Source organism: Marmota flaviventris, chromosome 5 (genome assembly GCF_047511675.1).
Source record: "Marmota flaviventris isolate mMarFla1 chromosome 5, mMarFla1.hap1, whole genome shotgun sequence".
Lineage (NCBI taxonomy): Eukaryota > Metazoa > Chordata > Mammalia > Rodentia > Sciuridae > Marmota > Marmota flaviventris.
The window spans coordinates 150,007,028-150,031,500 of record NC_092502.1 but is presented as its reverse complement, the minus strand read 5'-3'; the positions used below and the strand labels follow the sequence as shown (position 1 = coordinate 150,031,500).

General features: G+C 36.6%; 1 protein-coding gene across 1 annotated transcript; it reads right to left on the bottom strand.

The window, feature by feature from the left end:
* Positions 1–1,817: 1,817 nt before the first annotated feature.
* On the bottom strand, positions 1,818–24,450 carry Card6 (caspase recruitment domain family member 6). Its single transcript, XM_071612698.1, has 4 exons — positions 23,410–24,450; positions 18,426–18,720; positions 14,214–14,759; positions 1,818–8,138 (listed from the first exon to the last, which is right to left on the bottom strand). The coding sequence occupies exons 2-4, from the start codon at positions 18,706–18,708 to the stop codon at positions 5,914–5,916; spliced, it is 3,054 nt and encodes a 1,017-aa protein (XP_071468799.1). The 5' UTR covers positions 18,709–18,720; positions 23,410–24,450; the 3' UTR covers positions 1,818–5,913.
* Between the last annotated feature and the right edge of the window lie 23 nt (positions 24,451–24,473).

Sequence of the window (24,473 nt, the reverse complement as noted above, 5' to 3'; positions counted from 1 at the left end):
TAATCCCTAACAAAGCAATTCTCTGAACAGTGAAAGAAAGATAGTATATACACCAATGACATTGGGCAAGAGGACATTAAAAAATCAAGTCTTAGTCACGGAGCAAAGAGAAAGAAGCACATTCTGAAAAATATAAGAAGATATTTCAAATTTCATCAGGTACAAAACTTGCAGACAAAATGGGAAGTGCTAGATATAGAAACCTATAGGTAGAAAAGCCCAAATCTTACATGGATAATAGGTTTTTTTAAATCTAATTATCATCTCCTTATAATAGCTTTTTAATGCCCAGTATTCTAGGAAGAGATGATTAACTAGTTCAATGAGAAAGATGAAAATCAACTATTTCAGACTGGATTCCTAGTCCACACGAAAACATCTGCTGTTTCTAAGCACCAGAAATCAGGTTTACAGTCCAGACTATACCTGGATTTTTTTGGTGTGGCCCAAGATTTACCTCAGTAGAAATTCCTGTTGAGCAGCAGGTTGATTAGACCTACTGAATCAGAATCTCTAGGATGAAAACCAAATACATGGAATTTTAATAACATCCTCAAGGGATTTTCATAGACCCTCTAATTTTAAAACCACTGCTTTAGAATTTAAGGAAACTTAGTGTGTGAGAATATCAACACTGGGATTATAGAAGACAGTCTAGTTTATAGACTAATATAAACTATCATCTTTACGTGTGCTTTATGTGTACTTTAGGGTTGGTTACAAGCAGATGATACCCAAACCATAATTTCAACTTTATTATTCAATAGTACTATTTTAGTCAGTTTTTTCACTACTGTGACTAAAAGACCCAACCAGAATAATTGTAAAGGGAAAAAAGTTTATTTGAGGGTTCATGGTTTCAGAGGTCATAGTCCATAGAAGGCCAGCTCCATTCCTCTGGGCTCAAGGTGAGGCAGAACATCACCAAAGAAGAGAGTGTGAAAGAGAAGCAGCTTACACCAAGATCAGGAAGCAAAGAAGAGAGTTTCTACTTGCCAGATACAAATATATACCACAAAGCTACGCCCCTAATTCCCACCTTTTCCAAGCACACCCTACCACTTCAGTTACCACTCAGTTAATCCCTATCAGGGGATTAATTCACTGGTTGGGTCGAGACTCTTACAACCCAATCATTTCTCCTCTGAATCTTCTTGCATTGTCTCATATGTGAGCTTTTGAGGGACATCTCACATCCAAACCATAACAAGTACATAATCTAATATTCTCTCTTCATTGCAACATCAAACAGTGCTCTTAAATTCAGTCAATTACTACCACTCCCCATCCCTGAAATAATTTATATCCTATAGTAAGTAACAAATTATGACCAAAGTGGTAGAAATGAACATTTGATGCTTGTCTGGAGTTTCTATCTGGTGAATTTATCTTCCTCTTTTGGCCTCTGATATTCCTGCTATTCTATGATACTGTGACAGAATGCTGTTCTCCTTTTTTTCCTCAATTCATGGTCACCTAGGCAGTGACTACATCTCCCAACCTCCCTTGCAGCTACATATATGGCCACATGACCAATTTTGAGCCAATTGGATGTGATTGGAAAGATGTATAATGTCCAAGCCATCTCTAATTTTAATTTGGGCTGGTTACTGCAGCCTTTGGCTTTTCTCACCTCTCTGTAAACTGAATCAAGGAAATAAGAAAGACCAGCTTAAAATAATGCAGAAAAGGACAATACCCAAGGAAATGGAAGAACAAGATAGAAGGACCTTAGCTCTTAATTAATCCTATTAAAAAGAGCAGCTCCAACAGCCTAGACAGACTGAACTGTTACATGAGAAATAGTATCCATAGTACTTAAGCCATTATATTTTTGCCTTCTCTTTTATAGCATCTTAGCCTTTACCCTAACAAATACCAGTGACCACCGTTAGCCAATTAATGCACAAAACCACCCTTTAAATTAGACTGAAGTATTGAAATGTCATGTTTATCTTCCCCAACAAATACTTTATTTATATAGACCCATTAGGCAAATATTGGACAGGTAATTATACCTTAATCACAAAAGGAGACTGTAAAAACAATTAAAACATAAGGAAATGCAGAAGGTCACAATACATGCAGGTAAAATCCTATATTTTTGAAACCAGTTTGATTCATCCAATTCATAACTTTGTCTCAGTGGTCAGTCTTTTTATCACATTGGCATACACTCCTTTCAAGCATCTCAATAAATTATATAATTTTTAATGTTAAAAAGAATATTTACTTTCTTGTACAAAATATAAATGGATTTAAGGTGTTTAAGATAGAATTTTCAGTCACTGAAAGTGATAACTCATTGGGTAGACTTTTGCATCTGCTAATAAAACAAAAAGTACTAACACAAATGTTCACAATATATTAATAACATATATATGCATATACATATACACACACACAAATGATTCTCAGTTTTTGCATTTTTTAATTATAACAATTAGACTTGTGTATTATACAATGAGACCCTTAAACTCATTTCATGTTCTGAATTGAAACTTTCCTATGATATCTGGAAAACCAGTACTTCATTCTGTCTGTACTGGCAGCTCCTAACACTTGTTGGACTTTGCCCCATCAACCCTAATATAACTCAAAAATGCAATTGGTGTTGCCTGTAAATATATATCAATAGAAAAAATACAAAAAAAATTTATTAGTGAGTAGTGTTATCAGCAACTACATTATTAGTTATGTACTTATGAGATTATAGATTGACACCTAAAGGTCAGTTTTCCGATGACGGGGAAGAACCATATGTTGAATTGGACAACCTACCAGGCACGGTCCTTAAGCCACATTGCTTGTTGTTCAATTAATCAGAAGGGGGGAGATGCTGGGAGCCATTAGCCAAGTAGGTATGACAATTTCCTTGCCAGCGTACCCCATGTTGCTTAGTGGAAGGACTTGTGGAAATAGGACATTTTGCAGTGACATTGCATGTAGGTGACCTTGCTCAAGGACCAGGGTGGATCCGGGTTTAGGGTGTTCCGGGTTTAGGATAATCGGGTTTAGGGCGTTCCCGGTTTAGGTTCCAGGTTTAAGGTTATTCCTGCTGGGAATAGGGCGTATCCTGCTGCCTGAGTTCCCCTTGAGCTCTCACGGATTCAGACAGTATTTTTTGGGAGACAGAAGCCCAGTGGAGGTGGATTTGGGCAGAGAACGTGGATTTCCCCAGAACGTGATTGTAGACGGCTGGTGTGAGTTCGGGAATAAAGAGTTGCTGTTTGAATCTACAAGCTGTGTGGTGGCTCGTGATTGTGTGCCCAGCCAGACTGCGGCAATAGATTATTTTTATGTTCTTTTATTCTTTGTCTATTTCTGGATATTTGAAATTATCTACAATGAGATTGTAGTTTTATAATAAGGAGAAAATTCAAAACTTTGCAACATCAAACAGTGCTCTTCAATTCAGTCGATTACTGAATTGAAATAAAGATTTTTCATTCTGTGTCCACATCTTTTTCAGTTCCTAGTCTAATGTGTTCCACGTAGTAGATGCCTCAGAAATACATGTGAGAGAAGGAAGAAAGAAAAGAAGAATGTGGTGAAAGGGAAGAATCTACTGGCTATCTTCAGATTGCTCCTTCAGATCTACTGTCTATCCTACTTGAGCTTCAAAAGACTACTGATATGAACTGCCTGGGTAAGTTCTCTTGGCCTTGGCTTCTGGTTGGGTTTGGCCAAGGAGATGCACTATCAGAAAATCAGTGGTGATTACTCCTGGTACACCCACTGTGCTGTGGGTCACTGCCGCCTGCTATATACCTCAATCCACCAAAACCAGGACCTTTCCACACAGGTCTTCTGATTGGAAAAAGCACTACCTCCTCCCTGCTTTGAGACCTTGGGAAGGCAAAGGTGCCTCTCCTTTGTGCACTTGCTTTCTCTCTTTTTAACATTTTATTCAATCCTTTGTAGTTCATTTATTAAGTCATTTCAAATTGTCCAATTTGAATATACTACATATGTATTGCTAAGATAGGCTGGTACCAAATGTATTTCTTATAAGAGCCCAGCAGGTTCTAATCTTGAAGAAGGATTCAGAAAAAGGGTTTTAAAAATCACAACTATTGCTGGTTTCAAAAGTCTAAACAAAAAAATTACTTTAAGTGGAGGAACTTCATATTTATTTAGAAGATTTTGTAATTATATACCAGAACTAGTTATCATGCTTTTTTTGCCTTCCAAAAGACAAAAATAAAAATTCAAAATTCAAATGAATTGTCTTCTCTTTCTTCATCCTTACAATAACCATCAGACAGACTAAACACCCTATAGATACTTAATATTGATTCTTCAATACATATGAAAACAAACAAAGGTTACCTATTATGAGAATATTCTTGTGGATTTTTCCTTTTCAAAGATTAGTTCTCGTCCATTTGTCAATATGACTTTTTTTTTTTTTTTTTTTGGTGTCCTTGAAGGTAATATCTTTCAACCTAAAAAGACTACATAGAGTTATTTTAGTATTTAAAATTAATATTAATTTTATTAAAGTTATAATTTAAAAACTGAAGCTTTTAAATTCAATGTAGAAATCTTACTATTATATTTATAAATCTGGATGAATTTTAATATTTACTTTTAAAGTGGTCTTTTATTAATATTTGGTGTCTTTTAAAACTTATTTAAGGTTCACATAAATATTTTAAATTTAATCTTTTTTCTTTCTTTGTTTTGGTACTGGCGATTGAACCTAGGTGCGCTTTACCACTGAGCCACATCCCTAGCCCTTTTTATCTTTTATTTTGACACAGAGTCTTACTAAATTGCTGAGGCTATCCTTGAACTTGTGATCCTCCTGCCTTAGCCTCTTGAGTCACTGGGGTTACAGGCATGGCCACCACACCTGGAAATTTTCATATATTCTTTTATTTAATACTGTTAAGTAATATAACTTACTGAAATGTTCAGAATAATATGAATCTAACAAAAAATAAAAATTATATGAATCTTAAGTTCTCTTAAGCATTTCAATACTTTTTATAATTTTTAAGCTTATCTTAATTTTTCCAATTTAACTTTAACTCTAAAATTAAAAACTCGGGGCTGGAGATGTGGCTCAAGAGGTAGCGCGCTTGCCTGGCATGCATGCGGCCCAGGTTCGATCCTCAGCACCACATACAAAGATGTTGTGTCCGCCAAGAACTAAAAAATAAATAAAAATAATAACTAAAAAAAAATTAAATTAAATTAAAAACTCAAAGGCACATTTTTAATTGGAGACTAGTAATATGTCAGATTCTCCAATAGGCCAAATATTCTTAACTGTTACAAATATTTAAAATATGAAATATTCATAACTCACTCATACAGTTAATAAGATAATCAATTTTATTGGTTGTTAGTTCATTATTTCTATCTATAAATGTCAAATAAAAAGTTTTATGAACCTAGCAAATTGAGGCCATTATCAGCAAGATGATTTAACTATCCAATTAAGAAGGGTTATCACCTCAGTGGCTGATATTGCATCAGAAACTTCTGACCAAGGCACTTCTGGAGCAGTTAACATCTAGGGCAATTTTTCTTGCCACATTGAGGCAACTGAACCCTACTTTGTGATCATAGCACAATTAGTCTCTAATCCCATTCTCCTTCTAGTGAGTCTGTCTCACAGACCCCATTGGATTCAAGTTATACATTACTTAATGCTCAAGGTTGTATTCAACTTATTTATTTACTGTTTGATACTATTCTTAACTATTTTCATATTTTTTCTCTTGCTTAGGGACACCACTCTTACAGATATTTTAATGACAACCAATTAGACTTTGCCTATCTTGATTATGTCACACTAATGACAATAGTCTTAAACTTTGACTGAATTTCTTCTTCCGGTTACTATATGATAGGAATGACCTAGATAAAGAACACATCCTGTAGGTCTCTGGAGTACACTATTTAACGCTTCCCTACCCGTTTGGGCCCTGCTCTTGGCTGATATGCTCTGGTCTGTGAAGCATGGGTCTGGGATGATTTAGGTTGAATGGGTCTAGGCTGAGAAGGCTTAGCTTGGTAGGGCTGGGGCTGAGGGGTTTTTGTCTGAGAAGATTTTGCTTGAGAAGACCCAGGTTGAGAGGATTTGGGCTGGAAATGCTTCACCTGGAATGGCTTAGGCTGATGGGATATGAACTGAGAGCTGGGTAAAAATTTGCTCTTAGATGTGGAATGAGATCCTTTTTGGAAAACTGAATCTGAAGGCCTACCCTGAGCCATTAGCTTGTTTCCTTGCTGAGAAGCAGGTCTTACTAGTTTTTGTGTGTTTCCTGTTGGCTGAAAGCACTGAGGTTGAAGATCTTTACTATGGGATGCTGTTCTAATAAACTTTCCAGTTACTTGAGTAATTTTTATTCCTGGGGCCAGGGCTCGCTTGGGCTGTGGTTTCCCTACTGGTCCTGCTACCTGTGAACCTAGAGAACGTAGGTCACCTACCAGGGAGACCACTGCCCCAAACTTTGCAAGAACTCCCATTCTTTGTGATCTCTCAGGACAGGCCCACACATGCTTAGAACTGGGTCTTGGGGGTCTTCCAAATGTTTGATTCAAGTGATAGTCCCAAGAGGTGCTTGAAAATTTTGTGAATTTTTCACCTGAATAAAATCTCTGGGCTTGGGAATATTGGATACCAAAATCTTTACCTTTTTTATGGGACCTTGAATTCCAAAAGGGCGAAGCACAGAACCATTTAGATCTCTGTTCTGACCCTAAGTGGGAGCCCATAACCCAGGGAGACTCCAAGGAAACCTGGTCAAAGTTACCTCCAATTCTGTTTGGTGAAGGCCAGGCATTTTCTAGATGAGACTTGGATACTGGAGAGTGGTGAAAATTCTGAAAATTTTGGCTGACTTCACCTGCAATGCCAGGATCTCTAGTAGGTCTCAAAGCTTGGCTTTCAGATGAATTTGTTAGTTGACTGTATCTTTGTTGTCCCTCACCTTCAGCTGTTCCAGCCCTGTTTACATTAGGGAAATTCTGAATCCCTTGAGCATTCTCAAAGTCTTGGTCTACCTGAATCCCCAACTCCCTGGCCAGGGAGGCCATATCCTTCACAGACACACATCTGAGTGAAGAGGACATCACTTCCTGGAGGGCAGTGGAAAGGCCTTCCATGTTCTTCCCTCTGTCCCCAGCTTCTTTCTCTTCCCAAAACAGTAGCTGTGATGGTTTCAGTTTCAAGGTCCTCTGGAAAATCTGAGCCTCTTCACTCACCCTGGCTTGGGGACTGAGTACAAAGTAGCATCTTTGAATGGTACCTTCTCCTAAAAACAACAGCAAGTCCCATTCCTTCTCACCTAAGCAGTCAGCGAAAAAAAAAATAGCTGAGGAAACTTCCACCAAGAGCCCAAACTGTGTCCAAAAGCTTTCTAGGTCTCCACGAAGGTTGGCCACAGCAACAGGCTTTTGGAAAATACCCGGGCTTTTATCACTGTCAGGAAAACACCATGTTATCTCAACTAGGCCATCAGATATTTGCCTAGGAAGCATCGGAACAGACAAATCGTGATAAAGAAAGATTTTGTGTGATTTCAGTCGGTCAGGGCTGAGCAGTGCATTGAGGATTCTGGACTTGGAAAAACTACAGTGCCCTAGACGTACAAAAGAGATGACAGGCATCTTCATGAGACTCAGAAACTCTTCTGAATCCCCCGTGGGCCCTCCTGAGGACTGTGTTGACCGCTTCTTCACAATGTCCTCCATGGCCCTCAGCATTAAGATGCTTTTGTTGTTTTCTGAGTCTGGCAGCAGCAGGGGAAGAGCAAACTGGCATCGATACATGTTTGACATGACTTCTCGTTGCAAAGAGCTGTCTGAACACAGCATGGAGGCACAAAGCACATCAAGGGGATGAATGGTTTGTATGTCTCGAATTTCCAACTTTTCCAGAGCAGTCATCAATTCCTCTTTGCTATCTTCATCCAGAACCCTGCGCCTGAGGATTGAGTCTCTGGCTGTCACATCCAATGCTTGAACTTTCATCAGGAAATTCCAGGCTAAGTCTGCTGGAGTCTCAGGTGTCCACCTACATCCGTGATCCAAGGAGAACTGTTTAACCAAATCTGGCAGAAGTTTTCTGCTTCTATCCATATTCAAAGAGGAAAGTACATCTTTAAACACTTTCTTTCTTTCTGTAAAGGAGAAGATACTTAGTGAATGTTATGTTCAGAATCTATGTTTCCTTCACTGACTTTTCAAATTAAATAAGTAACTGACATTTTCACTACAAGAAGATGAAATGATACAAATGAAGGGAAAGTCCCATTTCACTACTCTGCCTATTCTATGTCTCTTCTAAGAGATATGTCAATATGCCCTGTATGCTTGTTTCCCATTCTTTCTCTATGCAAATACACAAGTATGCCTGCATATATAGAAATTATAGCTTTATTTAATGAATGCTACTTTATTTTTATATAAGTAATATCATATTAAACAAATGACTCTTCAACCTCTTTCTGCTTAACGATTTTCCTTGCAAATTCTTCCAAGTCAGCATATGGAGAGATCTCCCTAATTCATTTTAGCCTTTCATGGTACTCCAAGTTTAGATGAGCCATTTCTTAATCAATCATTGCCTAAATGAAACAATGATCCTTTAGTAATTCTTCCTTTTTAATTTTTTTTTTGGCTAATGTTTGTATTCAACAATAAAAACCCTTGTTAATTCTTCATTAAACACATGTCTGAAGGATCTCTAGGTTGATACTGATTTCTTTCTTTCATTTATCGCTTGCTGAATTTTAGAGAATCTGAAAATTTTTATTTCTATTAAAGTTTCCTTGGAATTGAGATGCTGTTCTTAATGTCTCCTGATCTCCCATTTCTAAGTATATTTTCTAGCTATTTCTTGATAACAGAGATAGTGCTTAGTAGAGAAAGAAGATTGGAGTGTACTTTACTCCTGACAGATGAGATGGTAAACTAGCATAGTTTATTAAATGTCTTTGAAAAGGAACCTAGAAAAATAATAGAAGTGAGAGAAAAAAAATGGATTTTATGAATGAACAAAAATAACTAAAAAATATCTTTGGTTAGTCTCAAGGTTGTTTAAGTAGGTATATGTATTGGGGTAAGAAAGTTGAGAGGAATTGATGATAATATAAAGGGCAGGCAGTGAGAAGATAGTTTTCAGGAAAGTTCAGGTTCTGTTCTTGCCTATCCCATACTTTGCCTTAGGTTAACAACCCTCCACATTTTTAGCACAGAAATTGACATTCACATAATCCTGGCCTGATATCTAGAGTTGGCAAAGTTACGATGGTGCTAAATGGAGTAGATAGAAGGAACAAAATATTTGTACACACAAAAAAAGAATACATCTAATTAAGCACATAAATGGATAAAAGAAGTAAGCGACAATAATTTTAAAAGTAAGCAATAATATCAAGAACCCAGTATCATTTTCATAAATTAAAAATTCATAAAAATAGCCCAACTAAGGCAAAGAGAAACGAACAGATTTCTGTTGCTTCTCATTAGATATTGAATTTTTAATTTGAGGCCAGTCAGGTTAATGGGGAACTGAGACCAAAAAATGAAAATAAAAATCCAGACTCCTAGGATTTTAACTATCCAAAGTCTCTACAACATATTATACACAATGAACAGGTCACCATTCAAAGTTAATAGACATAGGAAGAAATAGGAAAGATGGCCCATGCTTAATCAATGGAGATTGACCCCAAGAAGACCCAGATATTGGATTCAGCATATAAGAATTTTAAGACAGGGGCTGGAGTTGTGGCTCAATGGTAGAGTGCTTGCCTGGCATGCATGAGGCCCTGTGTTCAATCCTCATGCCACATATAAATAAATAAATAAATTAAATAATCCATTGACAACTAAAAAATATTTTTGGAAAACACAATGAAGTCTCAAAAATATTGTGCTAAAAATAAAATTATTAAAAAAAAAAAAGAATTTAGCTGGGATTGTGGCTCAGCAGTAGAATGCTCACCTAGCACAGGCGGGACCCGGGTTCGATCCTCAGCACCACATAAAAATAAAGGTATTGTGTAAAAAAAAAGAATTTGGGGGGCTGGGATTGTGGCTCATATAAAAGTAAATACACGGAATAAAGGTATTGTGTCCAACTACAACTAAAAAAATAAAAATTAAAAAAATAAAGAATTTTGAGCTGGGATTGTGGCTTAGTAGCAGAGCACTTGCCTCACATGTATGAGGCACTGGGTTTGATTCTCAGCACCATATAAAAATAAATAAATATAATAAAGGTATTGTATTCAACTACAACTAAAGGAAATTTTTAAAAAATAATTTTAAGGCAGCTATCTTAACTATTCTCAATAATATAAAATATAATAAGCCCATAAATGAATGATTAAATAGAAAAATCACAGAAAAAAAGTAGAATGTATTAGAAGAAGGAAACTAGAATTAAAAATCACACTATCTGGGTTTTTAAAAAATCACAACAGGGGCTGGAGTTGTGGCTCAGTGGTAGAGTGCTTGCCTAGCACATGTGAGGTACTGGATTCGATCCCCGGACCCACATAAAAAAAAAAAAAACTAAATAAACAAAATAAAGTATTGTGTCCATCTACAACTAAAACTATTTTTTTTTAAAATCACTACAAGGATTAACAACCAATTAGAAATGATGGAAGAAAGTCAGTATCTAATCTGAATAATAAAAAGAAAAAAATTTGAAGAAAATAACAGAGTCTTAGGAACTCGCAAAACAATACTAACAACTTTAATATACGTGTACTTGAAATCTCAGAAAGAAGAAAGAGGAAGTAAACAGAAAAAAATTTTGAATCAATAATGGCTCAAAAATTTCCAGATTGGTTTAAAAGGTTTTTTTTTTGTTTGTTTGTTTACAGATTCAGGAAAATCTATAAATAATGAGGAGATAAAAGCAAATATTACGGGGCTGAGGCTGAGACTCAGCAGTAGCATGCTTGCCTGGCATGTGTGAGGCACTGGGTTTAGTTCTCAGCACTGCACATTTATAAATAAATAAAAAAAAGGTCTATCAACAACTAAAAAAAAAAAATTACACCAAGAACCATCAGAATAAACTGCTAAAAAAAAAAAGGAAAAAACTCTTGAAAACAACTAGAAATAAAAAGGATACTACACTTTCAAGAGATTGATAAAATGACTGACAACAGCATCAGAAATAACAGAAGCTAAAAGACAGAGACATGACACCCATAAAGTGCTGATGGCAAAAAATCGCCAATCTGAAATTGTATAATCAAGAAAAGTACCCTTGTGAATAGCAAATAAAGACATTTTTTCAAAAACAAAAACCAAAAGACTTGCTGAGCACAGTGGCGCAAGCCTGTAATCCTGGCTACTCAGGAGGCTGAGACAAGAGGATCACAAGTTTGAGACCAGTCTCAGCAACTTAGCAAGGCCCTAAGCAACTTAGCAAGACACTATCTTAAAATAAAAAATAAAAAGGGCTAGGAATATAGTTCAGTGGTAGAGCCTCTCTGGGTTCAATCCCCAGTACAAAGAGACTTTACCACCAGCATAACTATATTAAAAACAATAATAATAAACAAAAATTTCAGGCTAAAGGAAAGTAACATAAATTTGATTCTTCCATTAATTGACCCAAACTACAAGCTGAAGTAGAAAAAAGTTGATACAGCCTATAAACTTGACCTTCCACAGAACATACAAAGCAATGTTTTCAGCTTTCCTGGGACTTGGATTTGACACTGTGATTTTTTTTTTCCCATGAAATGCAACATGATAAAAACGACCCTTCAGCTGGGCGTGATGGGCACATGCCTATAATCCCAGCAGTTTAGGAGGCTGAAGCAGGAGGATCTTGAGTTCACAGCCAGTCTCAGCAGCTTAGCAAGGCACTAAGCAACTCAGTGAGACTCTGTCACTAAACAAAATACAATAGAGCTGGGGATGTGGCTCAGTGGTTAAGTGTCCCTGAGTTCAATCCCTGGTACCAAATAATAATAATAATAACAATGACCCTTCATGAAGTTGGAGATGCTTGAATTTTTTTTCCAGTTCTGAGCTGCATACACAAATCTTACTTAAGTAAGATAAAGGGTAACGAAATATCTCCAGTCAAATAGAGTAGATGGGCAACCACTAGAATTACACTGCAGTCATGCTCATATTATCATTAGGATAATGAAATGGTAGATTGATTGCAATAGTAGCCATAATTAATGACTTTCTGATATCCATAATCTTTGTAATATTACTTTGCAAGAGTTTGCAAGAGGTGGAATCTGTTTTTTTTACCACATCTGTGTTATGTATGTGACATGTTTAGCCAACAAAATGTGGCATAAATAAGGGTATTTGGGTTGAATTGCGTACCAAAAAAAAAAAAAAAAAGAAAGAAAAGTGAAAGATACAACAAAGGCAGAGCAGCCAAGAAAGACTAAAGATTTCTAGGAAAACACTCAAAGGTAGGAACAGATTCATCTTCCTAGCCTCCTCCTCCAGAAGGAACCAAGCCTGCCAGCACCTTGATTGTCTAACAAAATATATTTTGTTATTTGTTTCTTAAGCCACTCACTCTGTGATTCTTTGTAGAATCCCCAGCAAACTACTACAAGCCGTGATGAGGAAGAAATTATTCTTTTTCTACCCAAAAGTAAATCATGAGTCCCCAAGACTTGAGTTGATTGTGAGATGGTAGATACCTTTCCATTCTTTACTCAGAATTTGGTAGCCTTTAATTTTGCAGCCAATATCTTTCCAGATGAAACATTTTTCATATTTTCAATGTTCATTAAGAAACACTTGGAAAAGTCAGGCACAGTGGTGCACACCTATAAGTCCAGAGGACTGCAAGTTCAAAGCCAGTCTCAGCAAATTAGTGAGGCCCTAAGAAACTTAGTGAGACCCTGTCTCAAAATTAAAAAAAAAAAAATAATAATTTAAAAAATGTGAAAAGGACTGGGGAAGTAGCTCAGTGGTAATGTGCCCCTGGGTTAAGTCCCCAGTAGCAAAATAAATAATTAAAAGGAATATTTGGATTCAAGACACTGTGCTGATGTAATTCTCCTCACCAAGATAGCATTATATGATTTAGATTAAGACAAGTAACAATATCTTGACCTTAAATCTTCACCATAATCTCCTCTACTGACTATTTCCACTTTGGTGATTTAAACTATAATCCTAATATCTTCCTGGTCATAAAGACACTAAAATAACTAAAGTGGTTTGATCTGAGGAATAGAGGGTTACACCTAAAAGCCATGATTAGCAACTCCTTATATGTATGATAGAAGGTGACTGTGGACATTTTATAAGCTGACAATCAATATTTACTTTTGCTTATTAGCCCTCTGCATCCAGGGATTCTGCATGTGCAGATTCAACTGACTGTAGATGGAAAATATTTAGAAAAAAGTTATATATGTACTAAACTTGCATGGACTTTTTTCTTATCATTATTCCCTAAACGATTCAGTATAACAGCTATTTATGTGAAATTTACAGTATATTCATATTACAAACAATCTAGAGATGATTTAAAGCTAATTGGAGCTTAGGGGAGGAAGGGAGAGAGAGAGAAAGGATGGTTAATGGAGTGCAGCTGAATAAGAAAAATAGTTTCTAATGTTCTACAGCACAGTAGGGTAATTATGGTTGACATCAATAAACTGAATATTTCAAAATAGCTAGTAGAGAGGATTTTGATGTTTCCAACATAAAGAAATGCTATATGTGTGAGGCAATAGATATGCAATTACCCCAATTAAATCATTATACACCATTTACATGTATTGAAATCTCATGTTGTACCCCATAGATATGTACATTTACTGTGCACCAATTAAAAATAAAAGTATATTTTAAAAAGTATATATAATAAAAAGTATATATTTAAAAAGTATATATATAATAAAAGTGAAGTATACCAGAGGATGTATAGGTTGTATGCGATTACTATCACTACCATATTACATAAGGGGTTTGAGCATTCACAGATTTTGTATCTATGAATGGTTCTGCAACTTATTGGCTTGGATACTGAAGGACAGCTATACTGTCCACCATTTCCCAGGTCCTTGATGATCCATTATGTCAACACTCAGCTTTGAAGACATGCCAGAATAAAAAGGTACACGGAATTTCTAGTGACATCTGTGCCATGTCATCTCCTTTCCCCATTAGATCTTAGCTACCTTATTAATTATTGACAGGTTGTTGCCTGATTAACTATACACATATAGTCTCCATACCTTCCAGATTTTTATCCCCCTCCTCCAATGAAATGCTGGTTTCTGACTCCTCAGGAATGCGTTCATCAGAGAATCCGATGGATTCTGAACACTTGGAGTCTTCTTTACCATGATGCACAATGTGCTCTAGAACATCATAACCTCCCTCTTTCATAGTAGTTTCTGCATCTTCAGTGTACCCAGCAGAACCTGGATATTCCTCTTTTCCTAAGTACAAAGAATCATCTGGCTCCTCATATCTCTGTCCATCCTGTAAATATGTAATGGTTGCTGGAACTTCATATTCAACTCTTTTGACTGAATATGGCGATGTGATTTTTGAAGTGTCATAGTCCTTCTCTTCCTCCCTGAAGGACAAAGCAATTTCCTGGTCACTAGTTTTATTGTCCCTAAAGAACGCAGAGGTTTTCAGATCCAAGTGTTCTTTCTCTTTGGAAAACACTCTGGTCTCAGGATTCTTGTTTTGTTCTTCTCTAGGGGAAAAAGTATTTTCTGAATTCTTACTTCTGGATTGAGGAGATGTGATATCCTTGTGTTTTAAAAGTTCTGAAAAAAAAAAACAAAGAGATTTGATTATTTATTTTGTTTTTTCAATTTAATAAAAAGAAATTGTAAAATAAATTGAGTTAAAAAAAAAAAAAGCTTGATAAATTAAACAAACCAGACTCAGATATCTAAGGTCAAAGGTTTTCTCTGATAGTAAGGCTCAATGACATTCGCCTATAATCCCAGTGTCTTGGGAGGTTGAGGCAGGAGGATCGTGAGTTCAATGTCAGCCTCAGCAACTTATTGAGGCTCTAAATAACCTAGTGAGATCCTCAGCAACTTAGTGAGATTCTGTCCCAAAATTTAAAATTTTTTAAAGGGCTGGGGCCAGGCATTGTGGCACACGCCTGTAATTCCAGCAGCTTAGGAGGCTGAGTCAGGAAGATCACAAGTTCAAAGCCACCCTCAGCAATTCAGCAAGGCAATAAGCGATTCACTGAGACCCTGTCTCTAAATTAAATACAAAAGGGGGCTGGGAATGTGGTTCAGTAGTTAAGGATCCCTGGGTTCAATCTCTGGTACAAAAAAATTTTCTCTAATATGAGGAAAGTTAGTATAAAATAAGGAGAAAAAAGACAAAGAAAAAAGATGTTGAGATTCATGGAAGTAGAAGAGATCAGTGGAGTAGAGGAAAGGGATTGAGAGAGAGGGCAAAGGAATGGAAAAAGGGCAGAAGGGTGGAATGAATCTGACCTAACTTTCCTATGTGCATACATGAATATATCACAGTGAATCTCACTTTTATTTTATCCACTTGGCACTAATATATTTGTAAAAACCTAGACCTATATAGAAAAAAGAAAAAATATAAGTTGGTAAAACAAAGGGAAGACCGGGAGAGAGAAGGGAAGAGAATGGGGAAGTACTTAAGAGTGAATTAGAGCTAATTGTATCCCATGCTTGTATAATTATTTCAAAATGAACCCTAATATTATATATAACTAAAACAAACTAATAAAAAATAAAATAAATAGATAAACTTCAGAAAAAAAATAGACTGAGTTCTCAAAGCATAATCTCTCTCTCTCTCAATTTCTTTCTTGATTTTCTTTTTCTTTCTTTCTTTCTTTCTTTTTTTTTCTTTTTTATTTTTTTGAAATAAGGGGGAGTCTTATTATGTTGCCCAGGCCTTGAACTCCTGAGTTCAAGTGATCCTCCAGTCTCACCTTCCCCAGTATCTGGAGCTACAGACATGCAATTACTCTTGGGAAGGACCTAATGCCTCCTACCTAATTTGTATGGCACAAGTCAATCATCAGAACTTCTTTTTCCCATGGGGAAAAAAAATATCACATTACTTCCTTGCTCAAAAGTTTGAATCTTTCATAGCTACATCACAGGGTAAATGTGTAAAACAGAAAATTTAAATCATCTTCAAAAAACTAAGAATGAAACCACCATTTGACCCAACTATCCCACTCCTTGATATTTATCCTAAAGATTAGAAAAAATCAGTATACTAAAGAAACAAAGCCACTTCAATCTTTATACCAACACAATTCACAACAGCCAAATTATGGATTAACCCAGATGCTTCTCAATAGATGAGAAGCACGTATTAAGAAAATGTGTTATATTGCAGAATGGAATTTTAGTCATAAATAAGAATGAAATAATGGCATTTTCCAGTAAATAGATAGAAATGGAGAAAATCATACCAAGTGAAATAAGCAGGACTCAGAAAGTCAAGGGTTGAATATTTTCTCTCATATGTGGAAGTAGAGCAAAATAAGGGAAAGAAGGCAGTTGGGAGAGGATCTGAAGTCATAAAGATACAGGGAAGAGCAGTGGAGTAGTAGAAGGAGAAGGAGAGGGAAGGAGGAAGGACGGAAAATAGGAAGAAAAATGAATTTTTTAAAAATCATGCTATATTCATATATAAAGGCACCAAAGGGAATTTACCTTATGTTTATGGACAGTATCAATTGAAAAAAAGTAAATAGCTGGATTATAGTGGCGCACAACTGTAATCCCAGTGGCTTGAGAGGCTGAGATAGGAGGATCATGAGTTCAAAGCCAGCCTCAGCAACTTAGCAAGACACTTAGAAACTCAGTGAGACCCTGTCTCTAAATAAAATACGGAAAAGAGCTGGGGATCTGTCTCAGTGGTTGAATGTCCCTGAGTTCAATCCTCGGTACCAAAATAAATAAATGAATAAATAAATAACTGAAAAGAAGATTAGTGAAGTATAGGAGGGAAAACAGGGGAGAGTAGAGGGGAAGAAAATGAGGGAAAGGGGTGGAATCAAATGGCTTGCATGTATGATTTTGCCAAAATAAACCCCAATGCTATGTATAATTATATTTTTCTAATGGAAAAGAAAAGAAAAATTGAATCATGAGCAATATTCACTTGTGGAACTAATGTGACTCACAACTCATATTTCCTCAAGTTATTACAAAATAAATCTAATCTCTATAATTCTTAATCTGTAAGCAAACAGATGTAATTTCAAATAGTGTGTCCTGGAAACAATAAGATCTATCTTTCTAAGCATATGCGTCTTGTCTTACCTGAGGGTTATTAATATTCACTTTTTTTTTTAGTCCCTACCTCTCTATATGCTTCATTTTTGTTTGTCTTTCTCCCAGAGGTAATCTTCTCTGAAATATGAGATAGGGAAAAAGTATGCAGAATTTAAAAAGCAGAGAATAATGTATCTGATTGATTTAGAGGTTGGATATTTTGTTGTTCTTTGAATTTTGTTCAAATTCAAACTTTGCTGTTCAAAAATTCCAGTTGTTTTATAAAGTGCTCATTGTTAATAGTAATAATCCTGAATATTTTTGATTCCTTAAAAAAGGACCTACACCTGCCTCTACTGGTAATTTCCAGAATCGCTAAATAATACCTTCTAGAGTAAATGTTCCCTCATCTGAGACTAGTTATTTTTGAACCACTTAAGACTTAGCATTTGAGTTTATTTTAAAATAGCTAGGAGAGAAGATTTGAAACGATGTGTGTTTGCAGTAATGAATATTCCAATAATCCTGATTTGATCATTATACATTGAATATATAAATTAAAATATCACATTGAATCATATAAATACATACAGCTAGTATATGTCAGTTAAAATGATATATTTATTAGATAAATAATTATTTTTAAAAGAACTAGCATTTAAGTTGCTCCAGAAAACTAGGGTTCTGCTTCATTCTTATCACAGAGTAAATTAATTATGGATCTGCCATCTAGGTATGCTAAAAATTATGCTTCCTATATTTTCAGAATGGCTATCCTAAGTGAAAAATGTTGTTTGAGGTCTTAGAACTGTTAACATCTATGAATTCATTTATTTGAGAAAGAAACCCCAGATTGTGCTATGATTAACAGTATTCTCTTTCCAACCGAGGAACTTCAGGATGTAATGCCAGAACAATGAGTACTTTATAAAACAACTGAAATTTTTGAACAACAAAGTTTGAACCTGAACAAAATTCAAAGAACAACAAATTACCCATCCTCTAAATCAATCAGATACATTGTTCTCTGCTTTTTAAATTCTGCACACTTTTTCCCTATCTCATATTTCAGAGAAGATTACCTCTGGGAGAAAGACAAACAAAAATAAAGGGTGCTAGTTTTTGTTTTTTCAGAAAATCTGCCCCATTACATTTACCCCTTACTCCCAACCCCCATCAAAGTATAAAAATTCAACTCACCAAGCTGTAAGTCCCAAGTAGTAGCTGACTCTGGAAAAGTACTAAGTAAACACTTGAGAAAATACTGACAGCACATCTCTCCCTTTTTCTGTACCAAAATTAACAGCTTTCGACTTTTCTTCAAGGGATCTGTAACTTTATCTAAAGTTTCATACTCTTCTTCAGAAATCAGCTGTCGAGAGGTTAACGTATCCAGGATAGAATCTGGATCTTCTTGGAGAATATTAAGCAATTTTTTTCGTTGTCTTTCTATGATCTCTGAGGGAACGCTCTCAGCAGCCATAGTTTCTGGTTCCTAGAGCAGGAAATGGACAATGATGTCATTTTGAGGATAAACAGATAAGAGGAAAAGACAGAGCAATTCTATTATAAAATATGCAAAGGACACCTAGTGTTGCAGGAAGCATATATAAACAAGCACTAAGGAGGAGTGCAACCCTGAGAATTCTCTGAACTTGGCTCCCTGTGGATTATTTGTTCCCTCCCCCACCCCCCATTTTATGGTACTGGGAATAGAAACTAGGGACTCCTAAACTGGGCTTGGTGGCCCCTATCTGTAATCCCAACTACTATGGAGGCTGAGACAGGACGATCTAAAAGTTTGAGGCCAGTCTAGGCATTATAGTGAGACCCTGTTTCAAAATTAAAACTTTAGGAAAAATTAAGAACGATTGGTGATATAATGCAGTGGTAGAGCATCCTGAATTCAATTCCCAGTACTGCAAAGCAAACAAACCAGAAACTTCTAGCGCTCTACCACTAAGTCGCATTCCCAGCCCTATCTGTTGTTTTAGTGGCTTGAAAGTCTCATGAAGACTCAGTCTGGAGTTTAGCTATTCCAAGAAACCTCTCCTGAACTTCAGGATGAACTAGGTGTTCCCTACTCTAAACCCTATACTGTGATGATAAGAATGCCAATTAATTAATTAGTTTTTGGAGAGCAATCTGGCAATAGCAGCACTAGGTAAATGATGAAAATAAAAATGTATATCCTTTAGTCTAGCAATTCCACTTTAGGAAATTCTCTTAAGAAAATGATCAGACCAATGCTTAAGGATTATGTACAAGAATTTGCATTACAACATTGTTTATCGTAACACAAAATTGAAAATAACCTAAATTTCTTATTGGAGATGTGGGGAATGAATGTTTTTTTGATATGTCAGAAGTAAAACATCCTAGAAACTATTTAAAAGGATGAAGATTTATATATATTGAAAGTAATGATATCCATAATATATTTGTTGTGAGCTAGCTATGTCATTAACATGGATCACACATTTATGTCTTTTCACATTGCCAGAATTTATTGAATAACACAAATTGACAAACAATATCACTTTCATTGGATGCAATTCACTGAGTACTTGTGTGTCACCTAGTAGTCATAAGCTGGGCAATAACAGCTTTATTCTTTTATTCCAATCTGAATTACTACTATCTGTAATACTCAAGTCCCATGTCACATTTTACAACATGATATTTAAAGGTTACAGAAAGATCGAGAAAGGGTAAAGGTGGGTAGAGGAGGATGTGACATATAAACATTTTGACATATCAATATTCATTCCCCATATCTCCAATAAGAAATTTAGGTTATTTTCAATTTTGTGTTATGATAAACAATATTGTAATGCAGATTCTTGTACATACATCCTTAAGCATAAGGGTCACTGCAGGTAGTTGGAGAAGATTACAAACCAGTCAAAGAACTTGTTCAGGGCATCCAAGGCACAGAGCTGTCAGAGCAAGGAACTTATTCTAGGCTAGAGTCTAGAGGGAAAGCACTTTTGAAGTTGACCACATCAAGCAGGGAGATCAAGCTAAACCCAGGGACAGAGAGTTGGAAATTTGTCTCCTGTCCACCTCATGATGCTTTTACCACATGGTCTGTTGATGGGTTGGTGCTCCTCCTTTTGTGGGTCCCAAGTGAAGGGGTTTCTCCATTAGGTGGTCTGGTGTGTTTGATAAACTCATGTGCCTGGTTTTTCTGATGTGGGCTCAATATATCTATGAATCAGTATGCTACCGATTTAATTCAGTAAGTTCTCAGGTGTTCATTATTTATTAGGAAGATTATTTATTTATCAGGTTGTGCTAGGAAGCTGGTGATTATTTACTTAAACAAACAAAATGTAGAATCATTCTACCTCAGCACTTATACTTAAAATGAAATAACACATAGCAAACTCCAGCTTTATAAAAGTGGAGTTAACTCGGGCTGGGGTTGTGGCTTAGAGGTAGAGTGCTGGCCTAGCATGTGTGAGGCACTGGGTTCGATCTTCAGCACCACATAAAAATAAAATAAAGATATTATGTCCACCTATAACTAAAATATTTTTTTAATGGAGTTAACTCAGAGTAAGACACAGCCTGAAAACTATTGTTCTATTCATCATAGAGTAACTCAGAGCAGGACTCAAGTCTACTCTCCACAGTATTGTTATTGAAAACAGCACATTGTAGATCCCATTTTGGGGTTTTGTTATATTTGTTGTTTTCTTTGCAGTGGTGGGGATTGAACCCAGAGACTTAATGCATACTAGGCAAGTATTCTACCACTAAGCTATATCTCCAGTCCCCCTTTTTGTTTTAAAAATACCCATGCATATATAGGTCATATTGATAAATGTCTATGAAAAGTGACAAGAAACTACTCTCAAGCAACTGGAGACAATGAAGCTCAAATAACCCTATGAGGAGAGTATACCCTAAGGGACATCAATTACCCAAAAACTAAGCAAGGCTATCACCTCAAGTGGAAGCAGACATCTCATAATGGAAACCAAATCACAGATCACCCCCTCAAGTGATGACCTCTTTCCCAGAACTTCAAAGAACAGTCCTGAGACAATGATCAGCCAAACCATGGCCTGACCACAGGCATGCAAGCCCCCAATCCTTGCTGTTGAACAATATCTTCCCATTCCTTCCCCTTCCCTGTTTCCAGACTCTGGGCACTACCATTCTATTCTTATTAAGAGTTTTAAAACATGTGTCTCAAAAGTATGATTTCAAGAGATTCATTCCACTTCATGACCCCAAACTAGATTCATAATGTCATCAAGTTCACCAATTCTTCTTGTTCAATTTGATCAGTAACAGGCCTCCCAAACTCCATCTCTTCTTAACTGCTCCACTCTCCTCCTCTTTCCAGGAGAGATTGTCAGCTCCAGGAGATTTCAAATCTGCTGGGAATTTAATTACTTTCAAACAGGATATTTACATAGCATGGGCTTGGAATGCAAATGAAATGAGCTGGGGGAAGGGTGAGTGTGACTCTGATGTTCTCTATTATATAAAATATAGTCCAGAGCTTCAGAGTTGAAAGTATAGCCTTCAAATAAAAATAAATGGCACAAGGGGATGGCGAGATAGCTCAGTTGTTAGAGTGTCTGCCTGGCATGCATAAGGCCCTGGATTTAATTACTCGCAACACACACACACACACACACACACACACACATGAAGTTAAAAAATGATATAGACATGAAATTTTTAAATTTATAGCAGTAATTCTGCTTATTATACAAAATCAATAGGTCTAAAATGCAACAAGTTCTAATGATTAAAAGACTTGAGTATATGGGAACCATGGATACAAGATTTAAGATTTACATATTCTCTTATCACTGTGCAAAGGCACATTTTAGAGGATAAATGCCTAAACTAACACCTTACACAACCCATTTCAGAAATTGAGCTAAGCCAGGCTTGGTGGTATGCATCTGCAATCCCAGCTACTTGGAAGGCCACGATAAAGGTAATAGTTGAGACTGGGAGTTCAAGACCAGCCTTAGCAATATAAAAGACCCTGTCTTTAAAAATAATAATAATAGAAAGAAAAAGATAACTTATTCCTAATCTTAACCTGATAATTGAATAAGAACCTGGAAGTTCTAAAGGAACTTCATAGGTCTCTCAGCAGCTAGGACAAAACTGATGTGGCTTCAAGAACACCAAAACCACCACCTCTCATTAGAAAAAAAAGGAAATATATTTCATTTTCTCCAGTGTTTTCAGTTCTTGGAATGTCTGAGGTACAGAGACTCACATAGTGCCTGTCATACTACTTGGCTCTTTAGCAGCTGACACCTGTCCTACCTTTTCTACACTGATGTTTTTTCTGAGCTTTCCTAATCCCTACAACCTCTAAACATTAGGTTACAGGACCAATGACAATTAGGGTTGAAGATACAATTAAGGTTGCTCATTAGCTGACCTTACGATGAAGAAATTATGTGGGTGGGATCAACATAATTACAAGGGGCTTTAAAAGTAGAAGAGGAAGGAAGAGGGTAATGCATCTTGAAAAAGATTATTATTGGCCTTGAAGATGGAAGGGAGCAATAATAAACCAAGGAGTTTGGGCAGCCTGGGGAATCTGATAAAGGCAAAACAACAGATTCGCTCCTACTGCCTCCAGAAAGGCAGACAGTCCTGCCAACATTCTAATTTTGCCATTTGTTGTTTTTGTTTCAGTGCTAGAGATTGAGCCCGGACCCTCGCACTTACTAGGCAGGCTACACTCCCAGCCCTACATGTTAATTTTAGCCCAGTGAAACCCGATGCTTTCAACCAGTAAAACTTTATAAATGTGTGTTTTTAAAAATTGTGATAACATGATATATACTCTCAACAGATTTTAAGTGTCTAATACAGTATTAACTTTACATACAATATTTTAATTCAGACCTCTAGAATTTATTCATTCCCCATAACTGAAACTTTATACCTGTTGAGTAACTCTGGGTTGCTTTAAGCCATTACGTTTGTGTTAACTTGTGGCAACAGCAAATACAAAACAAAACCTAATACAGCACCTAATTTAGAAATTCAGCATCTAATTCTCTGGATTTTGTTTGCTTTCTTTTTCACCTGGCTGCACCACTTCCTTTCTCCCCCACTTTCACTCTACCACTTCCCGTTTTATCCCGTGCTGGAGAAGACTCTGGTATTTATTAGGCACTAATCAATTGTTTACCTGTGAAAATGGAACCTCTGATTCCTAATGTCTTATTCTGCTAGCAGTCCATGTGCTAAAATTTTGCACGTGACAGGCCAGGAATTCTTGAGGTTGCTTTAGAAAGTAAACTTATTATTTGGAACCTGTTATCCCCACTAACTTTTTCCCCTTATTTCTTATTGGTGCATCACAGCTGTACACAATGGTGGGATTTGTTGTTACATATTCATACATGCATACAATATAATTTTGCCCATAACATTCCTGAGTATTTCCCCTTTCCCTTCTCTCCTCCATCCCCCTTCTATTAATTCTTACATATCTGGTAATCTTCTTGTATTGTTTTTGCTTCTTTGTATTTGTTTTTAGACAAGAGGTTACAAATGCAATAGCATTATTGGAATTGGTCATGGGACTATCAATTTCAAAACTAAATAGAATTTTATTTTTTTAAGTACAGGCTCTAGGGGCTGGGGCTCAGCAGTAGAGCGCTCGCCTAGCATGCGCGAGGCACTGGTTCGATCCTCAGCACCATATAAAAATAAATATATAAAATAAAGGTATTTAAAAAAGACTGATTTTTTTTTTTTTTAAAGTATAGGCTCTACCCAAACGTGCTGCAACAGGACAGGTTGACAGTAGGGTGCTGAAACAGTATTTAACAAGTTCCACGTTAAGACTCTTCGGCATAATGAAATTTAGGATCAAATCATTTGCCTCTAAATAGCTACTGTTCAACAACCACTTTCCTTTTGGATGCTAAGCTCCAGTCCCTTCAAGGCCAGTTCCTGCTGGTGCGCTCTCAGCGACCTCTCACAGCAAGAGCCAGCATCACCCAAGAGCCTCCAGCCAGGAAAGCGGAGGAATCGGTGAAACTGGTCTCTCCCGGATCAAGATCTCAGTCCCAACCCGTCACTACACGCGCGCCGGCAGCGCTGAGTCGGTGCAGGTGCCCCGGGCCGGCCGGCCCACTCGGCAGATTCTCCGATCTACAACCGGAACCCACATGTGGCACCGGATCTGATAAAGACACGAAGCCGACAGCAGCTAAAAATCCAAGGCTTTCACTACAAACAGTCCCC